Source organism: Rhopalosiphum maidis, chromosome 3 (genome assembly GCF_003676215.2).
Source record: "Rhopalosiphum maidis isolate BTI-1 chromosome 3, ASM367621v3, whole genome shotgun sequence".
Lineage (NCBI taxonomy): Eukaryota > Metazoa > Arthropoda > Insecta > Hemiptera > Aphididae > Rhopalosiphum > Rhopalosiphum maidis.
The window spans coordinates 46,016,515-46,036,849 of NC_040879.1; the positions used below are offsets into that span (position 1 = coordinate 46,016,515).

Sequence of the window (20,335 nt, forward strand, 5' to 3'; positions counted from 1 at the left end):
ACTAATTTCATTTGACTTTTTATTTTTCATAATTTTTTTTTCATATATACGAATTTATATCAATCATCTAAGAACAAAAATAAACGTGTAGCTGTACATGAATAATATACACAGCACTAATTTACGATACTATATTATCAATATTTATTCTGCAGTTGACGTTTTAAATATTATTATTCTGCGACCCGATGGTGTATTATTAACAACAAATTAAAATATAGGTAACGTTATACGCTGAGATTGATTAAACGGCGTATTGATTTTTTTTTTTATGAATTGCCCTAGGATAGAAACAAATAGGTTAGGTACATCGAAAACGACGTGTATTAATTGCATTATTTTAAACAAATTGATATGTAGACTTGGAAGTTTTAGTTGTACCATTACATTATAATTAATATTACGTGTATTGTTAAATTCTATCAATCGACCAATGCACGTTTGTCGACGGAGATTCGTTCGTATAGGATTGTTTGTCTAAACGCGCAGGTATAGACAAAGCAAAAAAAAAAACAAAAGTCAACATTATATTGTAATCAGTAATCTAAATTGTATATTTAGGTTTACTAGAGCGTACGCAATGGTATCAGCTTAGTGAATCCTATTATAACCAACGCTTGGGTGTTATTCTATTACACCTGCAAAGGGTCAGCGTCGTGTAAATAATAGTGAAAAAAGAACAGTATACTTTAACCCTCAGTGTCTGCTGTATGTTATGTAACTCAATGTAAGCTATATATATATATATATATATATATGTGTGTGTGTGTGTTATGATTGTTGTTTGGTGTCGAACGAGTCAAAACATATTCCGCCATTCAAAATGATATGGGTGAGTAAAACAGATTTTTTTAATCAAAAACGCGCTTCGTATCATGTATAAAAAACACCCGTGACATGCCCACAGTATAATATATGCACTTCATTTGATTTTCATTCACGTTTTCATTATTGAAAATAATAATATTACATATATGTATTACTACCGTTTAATATACTTTTAATTTTTACGCGTATATATTATAATATGTGTGTATAATATGTATACATTGTTGCTATACAATATAGGCTATATTATCTGGTACATGCATATATCTCGACATTTTAAAGTCGGTAACTATAATTCATTGGATCTAAACATTCTAAACAACCCCATTTCGAATACGCGAAATAACAATATAATAAAATTATACTTAAGAACTGGTAATAATAATTACTGAGAAGCGACACGAGGAACATTCAAATTACCTATACATTTAAAAGCAAAAAAATTATCACTCTTTTGCGTAAGTACTTATCACTCAATATCGACATTGTCCCGTATATAATTTAGTTTTCTATACAATTTTAAAATAAAGCTTGCGTCTTATCTATAATATCAATAAGTTCTTCCTCTATTTTATCTCATTTTATATTATTGACAATTTTATTATAACAACTAACCACCTCTGTATACACGTAGGTAAGTACTTTATTATTACCTATACATAGCTATACATAATATTCTATATCAGCAGTCGTCGTAACGATTTTTAATTATTCTACTTAAACCTGTGACTGTACAATTGTATAGGTTTAAATGTCAATTTTTAAAACATTGGGTTATTTTTTAAAATATAACGTTCCTAGATCATACTTTATTCTATTGATTTTATTACATTATCAGAATGTGAATACTGCAAGACTATACGAGTAAGGGCAATTTAAACTAACTAATATTACTTTGGGCGGTGATCCGTGTAATTACTTTTTACTCAATATAGTATCTGCAGCCTACAAAGCGTGATAAATGCGTTTTCTGTCAGGACAACCAGACACTATTTTTAATTGTAAATAGACTAAATTTTAGAACTCTGATAAATAAATTACTTGAGCACTTCCTCAAAACTAAAATTTTTTTAAGAATATGTATGTAACCACGTCCCTTTATCTTTTTTTTCTAAATAAAGACCATTAACAATGATATAGCTATAATATTATATAACTTACTATTAAAATAAACGATCCGTGCGTGTATTCCAACTATACTCATTTACAACGAAAAACAATTAATTAATTAGTTTTCGAATAATATTGTACTTGTTACCATGGCATTGGACAGGTATTCTATATATTACACATGATATACTGCAAGTTCTCGTTGTACAAAATGTAAATTTAATCTAACATATTTACCTGATAGTGTGTTTAGGAACGTTCGATGTGCATGATACGGTTTTATATTATTATAAGAATATCTTGTACATTACACAAATAATAAATATTAACTAAAATTTAACTTTTTTTTTGCAGCGAGTCTAATGACAAATTTGTTTTTTCTGTACGGGATTTATGTTCTTCTTATTATCGGTCAGACCGCACTGAGTTCACAGTAAGTAAATAACTTAGCTATTTAACTACACGCGTTTCTCTCAGACAAGTGGACAACCGTATCCCAACTCCATAATCTAATACGCGTTGTACAATAGTATACTAATATTGAGTTGGTTTGGCTAATTATTTGTTCGTCTATAACTATTTAAAAAACCATGCATGTACTTAATGACAATTATATGATGTTCTACTACTCGGGACACATAGTCGTATATAGTCTGTAAACGTCGTTTAACTAATAATACCAAGTCGATCTTATTACAGTTTAAGTACCATCATACTGTATGTTATGATACTAACTTTTAAATCATCATAAAATAAACATAATTATGAAAACGTTCTCGTACTTATATACACGGCAATTAACATTTTAAATATGTTCTCGAATAAAAATAGAAATGGAAACCTAATAAGTTAAACAAGTTACATAAAAGTAAAACATATAGATATAGGTAATATTTTTCCCTGATAAGTTTTTATGGCAACGATAGATCGATATTGATATTTGTAGTTATAGATACAAAATTCAACGAATTAAATTACTACAAAATTGTTTGAAATATAAAAATATGGAATATTATCTAAAAGTAATAAATTTATGTTTAAAAATGTATTAGTTGGTCGTTTATTATTGGTTCCCACTTCTCTGTAATGAACGAATAAAGAGATTTTGATTGGACAATGTTCTAATTAGTTTTTACAAATACATCTTAATACATGCTAAATATAGTAAATATATTAGCTAAATATGAAATATAATTTTATTTTAGGAGTGAAATATTGATAACTTTTCGTTTTCAGAATAAACATACTCTTTGTAGTCACATATTTTTTATGTACAAAAGTTTGTTTTATAAAAATATTATTTTTAACTTTTAACATTTTATGAAAATTTAAGAATACAAGAAATACTTGATGTGATTATATACAATTGTAGATGTTTAAAACTCTTAAAATATATACCACTGATATTATGCCATCCATATTTAAGTTTTACAACAATTTAAATATATTTTGAAAATTTCAAGAAAAAACTAAACTATAAAACTTCAATGATGATCTTTAATCAGAGACAGTTATTCATTTATGTTAATTTTAATTCAATAACAACCAACTCATTTTAATATGTCATATACCAATCATTCGGATATTTACTTATCCGGACCACCCTTGACATTAATTAATCCGGATAATCGGAGTTTTACTGTAAATTCAATGATTTTTAAAAATGTATAAATAATATAATTGTTCAAATTTTATTAATTAAAATGTTGAACGATTAATTATAAAAATTTGTTTGTTTTTATTATTTAGAATAAAAAATAATAGTATTATTATACATATTATATTAGGTTAACCTTATAATTTCTTATTATTAACTACTAAAATACTAATAATATTAACATAATAAATAACTAATATGATATAAAATATAGTTAAAAATACTATTTGTGTAGCTATTTATCACAAAAATATTGCACATTAACATGATCGATAAATACTCAACAAAAGCAATTTGAAACGATTAAAAACAATGTAGTTATCCGAGTTGGATCATCCTAATAGCAGAGCTTTCCTGTTTGAAAACATTTAATAGTTCAATGTGATCACAAAGGTAAAAATGTTATTAACAACGAATTTTTAGTTAATATTAACCTATATTATTATGTATACATTTTTTTTTGAAACATTCAAAAACCGTTTTTTATGAAATTTGATTTATAATAGTAATATTAAAATATTCAATAATAATAACAAAATGTTTTCCATATCTAATGAATCTTTTTTTTTGTTAATTATTTTGTTTTTAGTGCATATATTTTTTTAAATTTATTGGATCATATATGAGCGCATAATTTAGTGTTTTTTTAGTGCTATAAGCCCCGAACTCTGAATTTATGATCAAACGGATTTATGAATAGGCATTTCAGATACCTACAACATTATCGCGAATAGGTATTCTCGAAATTTTATAAGTACCTATTATTTAATGCGAAATAATGCGAAATCTGTTCTCACGGCTACGGCTAACGAAAAAAAATACCCATTATTTATTAAATGACAAATTAATAAGGATATAATCAAGTTACAACTATAGTATATAATAATATGTAAAAAAAAACAACAGAATGCAATTGTCCAAACGAAATTGTGATTTGCTTAACTAAAAATATATGAGTATAAATGATTTGATTTTATAAGACAGTTTTATGGAAACGTATAGAATACTGAATTTAATCACCAACTAACCTGTTTGTAATAGCTCCTATACTAACTTCAAACCTCATTTGGCCGCACTTCATTTGGCACTCCCGCAACCACCACTCTTACACTGCATTATTATTCTTATTATTATTTGTAGGCAAACTGATCTCGCTGTCTATTAATTGCCCGCGGAGTGTTTTTAGACCGACCATTATAAATGCCTGCACATCCAACTCCACTGACCCAGCCATGTAGTTCTAGCTATGAAAAAAAAAATGTACAAGCAAATTGTGAAACGCCGATTCTAGTATTGTCATAAAATATAGGTACTTAATACTAAAGACAGTTTACTTACATAAATATAATTCAATACTCGCTCATAAGTCACGTTCTGAGAAAAATTCATAAATGAAAATTCACGTGATGTAATGGTATCAAATGCATGTACAGAATTATAATTATAAATTTATGAATGTTATGACCTATGATAGTTATAAATTTATGATTATATAATCAATCCAATATCCTTGTCTAACCGTTTAACTTACTCATAAATATTAAAAAAAATAATAAAACTAGAACTCATTGGAACACATAATTTGCTTCGATAAGATCAATTTTATGTAGATATACACAAACAAGTTACTTATAAATAATAACAATGTGCTTCATATATTATGGTATTTATATTTATCAATGTAGTATCATATGTATTAATCATTTTTACATTTATGTTACTATACGTTTTCAACATAAAATAATACAGACAATGAAATACTCTAAAACTACTACAATACTTAATTAAAATAAAAAATGGGGGATTCACATTGGCATTGAACATAAGACGCCTCAGTGGTTCATTTGATATATATTTGCTGGTGCAAATTAGAGTAAAGAATGGTGTGTAGGATCTGGTGTGTTTTGCTATAACTTAAAAATGTATTAATGATGAAAGGTAAGAAGTTCTACTACATAACAATTCATTAAAGAATTAAAGTTCTAAAGTTCCTCTACAATTAACTATAGCGAGTCTAATTCGATAAAATGTATCTCTCTATTTCTATTTAAAAAAATTAATAAATAATGTTCTTATACGTCTGAGTTTAAGTACCAGGTAATCAGCTCTTTTTCCGATAAAAATATCAAAAATAATAGACCAATATGAAATCCAATTGTATATAACACTATATTATATAGTATACACACAAAAATAAATAAATAATAAATGTATACGGTATACCAATCGACATAACAATAAAATATAAAACGAATCATCCCAGACAGCGATAAAATATTTATGGCCGGCCAAAAATCGCCTGATGAAAACTTAGTACTTTATTTTGGATCGCAGGCACTTCACGCATAAATGCCGCCAGTTTACGATTTCCAGAAATATTTTAAGTGTCCAATACACATTCTTAATCTCTGATCATCGCGAAACACGCACACAATCCTATTAGTGGACCCAAAACCACTATACCCGGTGCCCACACAAAAACAGCGACTGCCATAATATGTAGCTATGTGAAAGTACATATAATATAATGCAACTTTGAATTGGCCGGATGTATGAATACGAAACTACTTAAATAATCAACAATTAGGACTGTTTAAATATTTTTCATATTGAACCTACAGATAGCCAAAATAAGTACACGAAGTGTTAAAATTATTTCAAATTTTTAACCCATCGTGAATTGCTCGAGAATAGATAGGTAATTAAAATAAATTAAAATTAAAAATCTTTGCGATACAATGTAAAAAAATATTAATTTGTTTAATAATTTATTACTATAAGTACTTCAAATTGAAATATATTATACATATTATCGTCATTTTTTTAAATTAACCTCATCTTATTAATACATTAAGAGTAACACATACAAATCAAATAATTTATGTCAAAACGACACAGATACATACACATATAATACAAATAAAATGACTAATTTTAGTATTTATAGTACAAGACTACATTATGATTTAATAAAATTATATTTTAATTTATAATTAAATGACTATAGCTATTTCGAAAACTTTAATATACTTTTTAAATAGGTAACGAGTAATTATTAACTATAATAGACACAGAGAATTAATCTTCCCGAAAGAACACCAATATATAATAAAGAAACTGCTTATGATGTCTTAGCAATGGTTTCCGCCCTCCGCCGCGCCAATAATAAGCCGTCATACAGTTCTGAAGTGAAACTTCTTAACGGAGGCTAAAAAAATGGATTATCGTCACACGTCATTGATTGGGAGTTACGACACTTAACAAAAAAAAAAAAATCAGTTTTGACTTACGCCCTCACGTTCTTTGCGCACTCGCTCATCGCGTATAGTGACTGGACCAACGCCCTCGACGTTTTGGTCTGACCTCACGGAGAGAAAGAAGTTTCACTTCGGCCCCGCGTGTTCGCAACACTCGCGAATGATTTCGATTTTCCAGCCCGCGTTTACCGCCGCTTATATGTATATCGTATTTGCCTACTGCAGGTTTGCGCGTTTACAGGAAATGTCGGCACTGTTACGCGCGGCATCAGAAACGATCCGCCAGCCCGACGTTCAGGTACCGGCCGCACGTGTCGGCGTGCGCGTCGCCGTCGTCCACCGTGGCCGCCTCCAAAGACGACGGCTGCGAAGAAACGCAACGTCCGTCGACCGAACAGCCACCGGTGCGGTGGCGGTTACCGGCACCGTCGCCACCGACTCAGTCACCACCACCGCCGCCGCCCGCCGCAATCGTCACCACCACCGTCATCACCACCAACGTCGTCCACCGACGGCTGGACGCCGGGCCGTGGCAGGCTGCACAAACACCTGTTACTGGTCACCGGACAGGTGTACCACGAGTTCATTGGCGAGTGTTCGGTCACGGAACAAGCGCGCGACCTGCACGAACTCGGCTCGATGCTCCGGCGTGAACCCGTGCCGGGCGACTTCGTGCTGGTCCAAGTGGGCACGGGCTGGAGGCTCAACGTCCGGCTGCTGGACGTGCTGGTCGACAGGCTGGGTAACGTGTCCGTGTACGCGGACAAGAAGTATTACAGCAAAACGATGACCAAACACTGCCGGAACATCGGCGACCGGTGCACGCTGCTCACCAACCTGGTGCCCGTTATCGAGCAGCTGGAGCGGCCACGGGAATTCGGCGACGGCGGCGGTGTCGCCATGTACGATCCGGACTGGATTCCGGTGCCCGCTGTACCGCCCCTGCCCCGCAACTTCACCGGCGACACCGAGAAGCAAATCGAATACCTGACGTGGCGGCTGTGCGTCCGAGACAGGCGTCAAAATTTCTACTACAAACTCGACCAGGACTCACTGCGGTCCCCCTTGAGGTATACGCGCCGCTTCGGCCACAACCGCCACCCCCGCAACCCAAAAACCCGCTTGTCCACCCACACACACACACACACACACACACACACACACACACACACGCACGCACACACACACGCCGGGGACGTGGCGTGCATATGTAATAAGCACCGCAGTCGACTGCCAACATTTAAAAAAAGCGAAACATAAGAAGTTTATAGGTATATACTGTTTTGATAATAATATTTGAAATGAATTATTGATCGATTCAACGGTCGAAGTCACCGTCCTACATTCGAACTGAGGAGGGGGGGGGAGGAACGAATAATTTAATCATTTTCATTGTATTAATATAATAATATTTTATACATTACGTGTAACATATGTTTCGAAACTGCTTACGCCAGACCACCACGACTACGATATGTATAGGTTCAACGTTCGACGTCGTAGCTGAGCTCATTAATACAGAGTACACTGTTTGTAAGCGCTTTTGGTATTATACCTAATTAAAGACATTTAGTTACATTGTACACTACACGGCTTTTATATGTTTTTTAATTTGTTTTCCTTGATTTTCGATTACTACAAATTTTTGAAAAAATGTTTGGATTCTATTACGAGTTATTTAATTATGGTTTATAATAATGTTATTGTATTAATTTATTTTATTAATTTCCCGATGGATCTGACATCGAGTTCTTGTGATGGTATGAATATTATTTATATTCATACCTAAGTATTTTAAATACTCGTATTATTGAATATCATTATATGTCAATTCTTTCGAGTCAGGTTGAAAACTTTAGCTGAAAAACAAAAATATTGTTAGTAAAGGCGGATCTACTTTAAAACTTTCAGATTTTGAAACGAAATGTAAATAAAAACCTGTTTTTCTGCTTATATTTTCTCGAAACCCACGCTGCGCCACTGATACACTGATACACTCTCACACACACACACACACACACACACACACACACACACACATCGTTGGTGCAACTTTGGACTAACGCGGAGACTTGGCTTAACCATGTATGACCAACAGTCGACCCAAAGACCTTGATTGTTACTAAGCCCGTAAAAAATAGTCCTCCCTTTTTACTATAGCACAGGCTCCCAAATTTAAAATCAGGAGTTAACATAAAATAATTAATAACCTTATACTCGCGGGCACAATATATAATATTATATATAATTAATAAATATAACATAAATTATTCTTTTACTAACCAGACAACCAGTAACCATCACCCCTTAAGTGTCATAAAATATGTAATTATTAAATTAACCACCGTCCTTAAAAGAAATAAACGAAAATCTTTGGACATTTTAACTATAACAACGTTTAAGTGAACACATAGACCTGATTACAACGGGTCGTCAATTTTGCATGATACTTCAAAACACATGATAGGTACTATATATATATAATTCTCGTTATATTTGTATTCATAGTTCATAAAATTTCTAAAAAAATCCACATTTAAAAATGTAAAAACCTTTAATCCAGTATACGAAATTATTAAAATTTTGTAATTGAAATGTATTATGTAATAAAATCAACGTACCTATGCAAATGACATAATGTCTATTGTACGTTTTTAGAATGCTTCATACCTATAAGATATAACTATAAAGATTGAACACTATAAATAATCCATTATAGGCTAATAACCCAAGATGATGTAACTTAAACCAATAAAAATATAATTGAAACATACATCAAATTTCGTTCAATTGTTTTACTACATAAATATTTTGTTAAATTTAAAATTTTTCGATTATATGTATAATATTGTCAAGTTTATTTTTGCTACATAATTTATAGAATACCTATTATGTTTAGTATAAATATCAGGACTTTTCAATTTAATGAACTGATCATTCTATGGTACAATTGGTATTTGGTACACAATAATAATAACAATGTATTGTTGTAAAGTATAAGTACAGTTTAAAGAAGCCACTAGCCAACTGTGTATCATATTATATTAATATTTCGTAATAATAAACAGTAAATACAAGATATTATATATTTATACCAGCTAATATACCGTGAATTATGTCATGATATAATGTCTCTATAGTAATATAATAACCTAGGCTATATTATATTATAGGCATTATAACTGTTCATAACATGAGTACTTATATATTTTAGGTATCAGTGTACGATGCTTATCACGAGCGCAAATTTGGAGAGGGGAAAGCTAGAGGAAATTTAATTGCCCTCCCAAGATTTTTATAACATTTAATGCGCAATAAATTTATAATATGCATTTTTGATTAGATTTTTTTTCTACTTCGCAAAAACCTAATCAACTGCAACCATAACTAGTTATTATCTATTAACTATTTATCAACTTATAAGAATTATTAAGATTATATCAGCGCACTTGTTTTCACTCTCTGGACCACGCTCAATATGACAAATTACCATTCAGCAGAACCAATTTTGATTTGTTCGTTTTAATATTAAAGTAATTAGATGATCAAAAGTTCGATCGTCGCGAACTGTTGCATTTTGCTAAACAGTGAACTTATACTATTTTCGTTTAAATAGATAGATACTGGTGATATAATTGACGTCTTGAAAAATTACGTACCTTTACTTCCATTCACTTATAATCTATACGTAGGACGAACGTCGGTATCCAAATACACTTAATTAAAAGTTTTAATATATAGATTATAGAGGTATGTAGCCATAGGAAATCGGGATTTATGTCAATCGATAACCGCCTAAACGTAATTTACTCGTAAATCTGAATATTCAATATTGTAATAATAAACAACATTATGAAGGAACTAAAGGAACGTACTGGACCAGTACTACTGATACTTACGAGTTAAAACTTACTAAGGAAAAACATAAAATACTATAGAGGCTTAATTATTGTTAAATACATAGACAATAGAGTGCTAACATGACTTTAGTAACTCCCAATCTTAAATAAAGTTTTCGATTTTTTTAAATATATTTGTGTTTAAATATTATTCTGCCATCAGTCACGTTATTTCAGTTACATTGATATTTATTATTATTCTGGTATCTCCAGAAGGCTCGAAATGCATACAAATATGCACATTTACATGGACTACTGGCAACAGTGACATGCCTAATTAAATTTCATATTACACGAGTAATATGGATTTAATTACCTGATAAACCTATTTATGTGTACTTAATATATTTTATTGAATTTTTGTTATTTAAATGTAACTTAATAGATTCAACAATTTAATCATTTTAAATTTACTGTTATTATTTTTGAGTAAAAAACTTTACAATAACTAATTTTTTTTTTAATTTTTAATTTCATTATCAAATATATTTTTAATACTTAAAATATATTATTATACTTAATACGTATAATAATTCACAAATTCTTATACTTACAATATAAATATTAACGCATATTCATGCATCATATACCTATAATATAATAATATAATTTATAGTATTATATTATAGTTTATTGTACTATGCATAGGAGCAACTAGAGCTCTATTTCTGGGTAGGCTAAATTGATATCAGCAATCCCCCCCTAGTTGCGCCTATGGTACTATGTCTTAGTCAATGTTTATATTTAAAAATAATAAAATAAATCACATATAAGTTTAGCGAGAATAGCAAGATGCCGAGGGGAAATTAATTTTTGCAATGACATCTTTGATGCACAATAAAATATTTTAAAATATAAGCAAATTCTAAAATCATTGTTAATTTTTGATGTGTGTGTTGAGATTATATTTAAAATATGAATTGTTATTATATTTGTAAGCTAACTTAAATTCTAGCATTCCTATGGGCACCGATATCTTGATTTAGTCGTGTCTATGTACAGTATTTATAAAGATAGGCCACAGTCAGATCGTAATAGTATCTATAATAAACTCGTCTTTCTATACATCTACACATACTACATATACATATTTATACATCCATGAAATATGAAATCTGCCAAAAAAGTAATAGCGCAAAGTGGCGAAGCTGTACATTTATTAGATGCTTCACCTAATTTTAATTTTAGTTTCTGGTTGAACTTACAAATTTTTTTAAAGTAAATTATCACCCTATAGCACCCACATTAAGGACATTTTGTATCAAAATTAGACCATAATGGTACTATATATTTTGTAGTTATTTTGTACAATTTTGAAAAATCGAAAAAAAATTGTATTACCCTTCCAAATCCCCTTCAATTTTATTGCCGTTTTTCTATAGCCACCATGTACCATTACAATGTTTCAGTGATCAGAGCGACATCGCTGAGAGCGACAATGTCGTCTTCGAAACCAGCTTGTCACTCACCGATATACTACCGATCAATCCAAAGAACTACGACAAAAACCGCGCGCCAAAAGTACAAGGGCAACCGACTATTGTTTACTTTCACGTCACCGTGCTGTCTTTGGATTCCATCAACGAAGAATCCATGGTAAACCTACAAATCAATGTTATATTTAATGTGAATTATATATCATATCGTTTATTTATACCATTATATATGTACGACGCTCCACTGTTCTCAGCCAAGGATTATATAGTCACATCATAATAACAATTGCAGACAATCAACTAGCAATAAGGGTCCTTTTAATATAAATTTATAATAATTGTATTATAATATATAAAATGATCAAAATGTATTATTAATAATAATATAAATGCAGTAGGTATTAAAATTGTATGGTAATCGTAAAATTAGTTTTTTCTACTCACTTTGTCAATACACTTGCCAAAATTAAAATAATACATAAGTTTTGTTATAATGCATTGGCACTATTATGCGTGATAAACATTATTAAGTACTATCGGTAATATCCATTTCACAAAAATATTTAAGTTATTTGTTTTCATCTTGCAGGCTAATGTATATACTTATGTAGAATACCGGGAGGCTTTAAAATGTTTCTTAAAAAAGCTTGTCATTAATAATTTTAATCGATCTTAATTTCTTTAAAGATTATCCGAGTGACATATTACAGACTAACTTAATAAATATAAGACAATTAAATACCCAAAACCCATGTACAATTTTGAACCAACTAGAGCCCTTAAATAGTATAATATAATATATCCTGTAGGCATTAGACCCCTGTATGACTGTATGACTGTATGACTCAAGCACCCTACAATTACACCAGTGGACAACAAGCCTTCTTGATCGAAATACAACTCCAACTGACCAATTAGTTATTTCTTTGAGTATGATATCACTTCTAATAATTACTATATAAAGACGTTATCACAATTTTTTACTATTATTAGTATTGACAAAATAGAGATGAGAAAGGAATGCTTGAAAGGCCTAAAAGGCCTAAATACTTCTATTTCCACGACTGTAAATAGATTTGAAGGGATTAATTGATGACGATTATGTTTACCTATAACCAGAGTCGTAGCTAGGGCTTGGCGAAACTGGCCCAGGCCAGGAGCGCAACGAAAAAAAAGGCGCAAAATCCAGAATAAAATATACCTTATATTATACCAATTATTAATAACATACATTTTATTTAGAATATGGGCAAAATAATTATATTAGAATAGCTACGCTATAGTACTTTATTACGGCGTATTGTGTACAAAAATATTACAATTTACGTTTACAATAAACATAATGATTTTCAAAATCGATTAATATTATTAACTCATAGTTACATGTTTAATTTAAAATTAGGATTCTAAATGTTTTATTTTTATATTTTAAAGACCTTCAACAATTTATTCATATTTATGGGTGGTAGATAACTACTCCTATTTTAGTATTTAGTCTTTTTGTATCAGCCCATGAAAGAAAACACTCGTAAAAGAAGTTTTAGTAAACTGAAAATTATTAAGAACTATCTAAGGTCTACAATGTCACAGGAAAAATTGATAAATATGGGTATTATATCGATTAAACGTGAATTAGCTTTAACAATTAATTTTGTAAATGTTATAGATAAATTTGGTACTAAAAAAGCACGAAAAGTGAAATTTTTAAATGTATAAAAGCATAATTATTTTTTAAATTATTATATAAGATTATAATAAGTTTGGCAGTGTTTTTTTTTTCTTATTAAATATAATAATTATTATAATAGATAATAAAAATAAAATAAAATAACGAATCTATAAAATGAATGTCTTTGTATGTGTAAGTACGTAGGCGGGGGGGAACAACTTTTACGAGGGCGGAAATATGTTAAATGGTCAGAAGCGCAAATTAACATTGATACGGCTCTGCCTATAACAGACGGAACAACTACAGGGTGGTAACGCGTTTCTTGGTTCCAGACGTACGTTGCGGACATATTTTTGGCGCAAAGCTGGCGGGACCAAAGACTTCGGCTTCCAGAAAACATGAGCGAAGACTACCGTATACTGGACGTCGAATGGTTGCACGATATATGGCGACCCGATTGTTTCTTCAAAAACGCGAAAAAAGTCACGTTTCACGAGATGAGCATACCCAACCATTATTTGTGGCTGTACCACGACAAAACGCTGCTGTATATGTCAAAGTACGATGAATCGTGAAATTGAGACAAACGGGGATGAATGAAGAGTAAAACGCGTAACGTTACTCCTCGAAATATTTTTCATTATATATTACGTACATAAACTATACGTAATATATAATTATATACATATACATATTGCTTTGTTTTTTTCTCGCACTTAACTTACTAACATACCTCGAACGCATTGTGCTATACACTCAGTTGTTAATTTAACAATAATTTTAGTCGATAATCGTCACGATTGCTCTAACTTTGTCAAACGCCTACACATTTGTCTGTGACCCATGTAGATTTACTCGTATGTTACTATACTATAATCTAAACGCGAATTTTTTTCTCCACTAGATTGACGCTGGTATTATCGTGTGCAATGAAATTTGAATCGTATCCGCATGACACACAAATATGTTCAATGATGATCGAAAGCCGTGAGTGTAACAAAATATGTATAGTATAAATAAAAATATATATACCAATATAATACATAGATATAGGCGCCGTCAAGATATTTATTAATTGTTAGCGATACTAGATATTTTCCATTTTGCTTGAGTTGTCAATTAACCAAATTTTTGATAATTTGTAAAAAATATTATATAATTACCTATTATTATTATAGAAATATATAATCTGTAACTAATGGTAATCATTTAAAAAAACAAAAAATATTCAATTTTCGTGAACTAAAACTAAATTAATGCATGAATTACTCCATAACAAATCAAGCTACAACCTATATAGGTATAATCCATTGAGTCCAAAGAATTTATTGATAAACATTTTAATAAAATATGATTGATTAATTAAATATTATGACATCGATTAACTTATAGCTACAAATTGTAGCCTACAATTTTAAGAAAATATGTTGTTCCTATAGCCCAATATTCTTATGTTATTTTAATAGCCAGTATAGGTATTAAAAAATATATTATACTATACTTATTTAATCAATCTGAATATCTGATTATCTATAGTATTTACCAACTATTTATTAAAATAAAGGCAAATATTATTATAATGCGTTATTATTTAACTTTTCAGTGTCTCACACAACTCACGATTTGGTTTTTATATGGAATATGACGGATCCATTAGTGGTAAACCCAGATATCGAATTACCTCAACTTGATATATCAAACAACATAACTACCGATTGCACAATAGAATACTCAACAGGTGTGAATAATATATTACTATTAATTAATATTTGAATAATACACGTTAAACACGCGTGTAGGTATGCTATAAAGACTATAAAGCCCCAATAAACCGAATAACTCCCAAAAAAATCTCTACAGTCGTTCTAAATTATAATACTTATGTATATACAACAATAACTAATACAATTACTAATAAGTAATATCACAACATATTATTACCTATTTATTGTAAAAATTATTATACTCTTTATTCTTTATATGAACTACATAAGTAAATACTCTCAAAATACGAAATACAGGATTTTCTGTTAAAAATTAATACAATAAAAATAAAATAATAACGGATTACATGAAGTATTTTTTCTCATCAATTCCGGTATAGATGAGAGACTACTATCGTCTATAAACCTATTAAAATTAAATATGAATATGAAAAATAACTTGTATTGAGTCGATTACCTATATAGAGTTTAATTTATAGGGAATTTCACATGTTTGGCCGTGATGTTCAATTTACGAAGACGCTTAGGTTACCATTTATTCCACACATACATCCCATCAGCACTCATTGTTGTCATGTCGTGGATTTCATTTTGGATAAAACCCGAGGCTATACCAGCTAGAGTAACTTTAGGGCGTAACTTCGCTATTGACACTCGGTAACACAGATAAACCGATTAAATAAATCAATATCATAATATACATAATCATTTATCATATTAAAAACAATTATTTTCACGCAGCCACACAAAACACTCAGTCACAACAGTCCCTTCCACCTGTATCCTATGTAAAAGCCATCGACATATGGATGTCTTCGTGTTCGATTTTCGTTTTTCTGTCTTTAATGGAGTTTGCCGTCGTCAATAACTACATGGGGCCGGTGGCCACCAAAGTGATGAAAGGATACTCAGAAGAAGATATCCGAGGAGGCGACGACTTTAAGGTATACTGTATCAGTGACGTAACTGGGAAAAAATCAAGGGGGCAATATAATATATTTATTATTATCAAAACCCTGACACCCCTTCTTCTCGGTTAAAATATATACCTTTACTCCTCAAATAATTGTCAGGGGGAAAGTGCCCCCTTGCCTCCCCCACAATTACGCCACTGCGCATAATAATAATAGTAATTCAATTTTGATCTTAGGAACTGGACCCGAAAAGCCGAAGTCCGATTAGAAGTGTAGCCACCGTAGCCGCAGCACCGCAGTACCCGACTTTCTGTAACGGCCGCGCAATCGCACTGTACATCGACAAGTTCTCACGGTTCTTTTTCCCGTTTTCGTTTTTCATCCTCAACGTCGCCTATTGGACATCATTTTTGTAAGCGAATATAAACCTATGCTTACATAAATGACAAGACTAACGGCTTTTGGCCTTGCATGTGTTATATGTATAACACACGACGTACATTCGCATTATACGACGTCTGCATATCACTTCAATGTCGTCGTCACATACGCTACGACGATGAAAAATATGTAAATTTTACTATTATTGTTACTTCTCGTACGAATCTCCTAGGTAGCCATATAGATGTACCCTATGATGTACCTTTTACCTATCTACCTACTATGCTCTACTAATGAATTTTTATTTTATTTTAGTAAAACATATCATATTGTATTAAGTCACTGTAATAATATTTTGTGTAACTGATTAATATTAATTATCATTTACCAATCTATATGCGTTTGTTTAATGAATTATGTATGTGTGTGATTGATTTTTAGGTATAGTTATAGCCATATAGGTACTTAAGCGTGTGTTTTTAAGTTAAATACTTTATATTATTTTGCATTAATATTGATGTACAAATCGATGTGCAGTAAGTACTACATACCTACCTATGTATACACTAACAACTGTTATTATGACCGTTTATAACGACATTAAAAATCCTGACAAAAAAAATTATATTTTATCTAATTTTACTAACAATCGTATTATAAATAACTAATAATAGGCTGAGTTTGGAAGTCATACAAGGTAGAATCAACAAATATGATAACGAATATCTTGGATATGCAAATTAAAATTAAAACATATTACTTATTAGTTAGTATCTACATTATTATTATTTTTATAAAAAAACTACTATTACTTATATTATATGAAAGAAATGTGGTGAAAAACTATCTAGATAAAGATAATAATAATACATTGTCAGGTCATAAAAAATTAAACAAGGTATTATCAAAAAGTTTTGGTTTAGGGGAAAAAAATTTATTATTGTTATTTTACACAAACCTTGAAATAATTGAGTAGGAAATAAACACATAAGTAGTAAAAGAAAAACGTTATTTTTTTTTGAAAATATAAAAACTAAAAAATATGCACTGTTTATCTAAAACTGACAAAATATGCATTTAAAATTTTCGTTTTTAAACTTGTTATTATATTGAATGGATTTTTAACTTTGTCCGTTATAGATTGAGAGTATTTAAAAAATATATGGAATTCTTACACCTCTATTACTAATCATGTATAGTAAACCTATGTTTATTGTTAATAAATAATTTTAAAAATGGATTTCTGCTAATCATACATTTTTGTCGTGCTAACCTCAATGTCGTAATAAACGGTTTCTTTTTTTAAAACTTTTTTTTGTACTTTAAAATGTGTAATATGTATCTATGGTAAATGTGTGCTCACAAAACACTATGGTTAATACAATTAACAATTACAATTCTAACTCATCTTTACTCTTATATTATACTAAACTAATGTTACTAGAATAATATAATAATAATTAATAATTATACATACATTGTTCTTATTAAGAAACTACCTACTAATTTAATGAAAAACGTATGTAAAATAATGTAGTGAAAGTATATTGTAACACTTATTGATTAAATTGTGTACACACAAATGAAATAATTATTTAATGATAATAAATTTCATACTTAATTAAGCAATTAATCCAATTTTTAACATTAAACTCTGTGTAAGTGTAATAATTTAAACAGTATGTGAATACTATAATGTAAAATATAAATTTAATATTTATATTATAAAATAGTAGGTATATGTTAACATAATATAATTATAATTTATAATATACAATGATATAAAGATAAATTGATATTAGCAGGCCCAGCTTAAGCATTGATATACGTATGGAACAGATAGCTGGACAAAACTTAAAATGTTCACCTTATTTTGTCCTTGCTATAATTTTTTTACTACTTATTATAGTATTATACAATACAAACTCGGCTCATAATGGTTTATTGAAATCAATGCGTTATCGTTACATAGTATTATTTATACAATACGTCATACTTCTATACCTTGTTGCTGAAATATCCCATGGTATGGTAAGTAGTGGTACTTGGTCGGTCACTTGTCCAGATTTTTCAATGAATACGTAATATTATTTTGCATAATATGCAAAATATTTATAGGTTAATTATTATTATTATTTATAATAGATATTTTAATAATTGGTGCGTTTATAAAGGAAAAAATAATTTCATAATATTCAATTAATGAGCTATGTTACTTTTTTTTTTTAGAAATATCAATAATAGTCAAAATTATAATAGTTTTGAATAAAATATAATAGAAGATGGTCAATTTTGGTATTCAGTTTATACAGCAATAATCAATTATTTTTGTTCAAAAAATTGCTTGTCAATAAATTATTTTATCAAAGAAATTTTTTTATATAATTATATTGGTTCATGGGCTTAAATTAAGTTATCATTAATTATGATACATTTTTGTTTTTAAGACCATTGTATTATAATAAGCCACCTCAAATCACCCATATTTTTAATAATTGATAAGTCAAAATAAATACAAAGGAGTAATATGTTGTAAAAAATATTATTCAATATAATAATATTGAATTTAAATATTTAACCAATTATAAATTCCAAGTGGTTTATACAATTTTTAAACACTAGAAGCTAAAAGCTGAAGCATCGAACATCAGGAAAGAAAAATTTAGCAAAACATAAATTGTTGTAGCTTTGAATATAATATATAATTTTCCTCTTTAAATAACATTATTTTAAAAATTAAACAAGAAAGTTATTTTATAAGAACATCCTGTTTAGTAATTAAATTAAATTAAAATAATAATAATAAAAATAATAATAATATAATAAATAATAAAATATTAATGATAAAAGTAATAATAATATAATCATTTAATAATAATTAATAATTGACATAACGGATAATGACGAAAAATTTGTTTTTGTGAGCACGAAATATATAAAACCAAAATAAATGTAAATATATTGGTATACAATTTATAATAACCTATGATAATTCACTAAATTTCAATACAAACCGCGATTAGATAATTTTTTTTATGAAATACATAATGTACATAATATTATTAAATATTTTTAGCTAAATATTGCACGTTTTAATGCATTTTTATTAATTACAAAAACAAATTTATTAGAAAAAAATCTACCATGAATCAAAAACAAAGTTTTGTTAACGGCATTCATTACAATTATACAACATTTAAATCACATAACCTTCACCAAAATTGTTTTTCCTAATAATACAGCAGTATTGTACAGTTTTATTTATGTTTAGATAAGCATATCATACGCATATATCTAAATGTTAATATATATAGTATTATGTAATTAGTTAACAAAAATTGCTTTTGTGTACTTAAAATATTTGACTATACAAATACATATCTGTACATACAAAAAAAGTAAAATAGTGGTAAGAATTATCTAGTTTTTATCTCATTAATATCCATAACATCAATATTGT

General features: G+C 29.3%; 1 protein-coding gene across 1 annotated transcript; it reads left to right on the forward strand.

Moving 5' to 3' along the window:
• The first annotated feature begins 703 nt into the window (after positions 1-703).
• LOC113555899 (glycine receptor subunit alpha-4-like) lies at positions 704-17,288 on the forward strand. Its single transcript, XM_026960511.1, is given in 12 exon segments — positions 704-832; positions 2,293-2,371; positions 7,094-7,312; positions 7,314-7,922; positions 12,161-12,347; positions 14,189-14,415; positions 14,761-14,843; positions 15,460-15,594; positions 16,060-16,211; positions 16,213-16,237; positions 16,322-16,524; positions 16,731-17,288. Coding segments are annotated over 12 exon segments (2,103 nt in total). The 5' UTR covers positions 704-828; the 3' UTR covers positions 16,911-17,288.
• Positions 17,289-20,335: the final 3,047 nt, after the last annotated feature.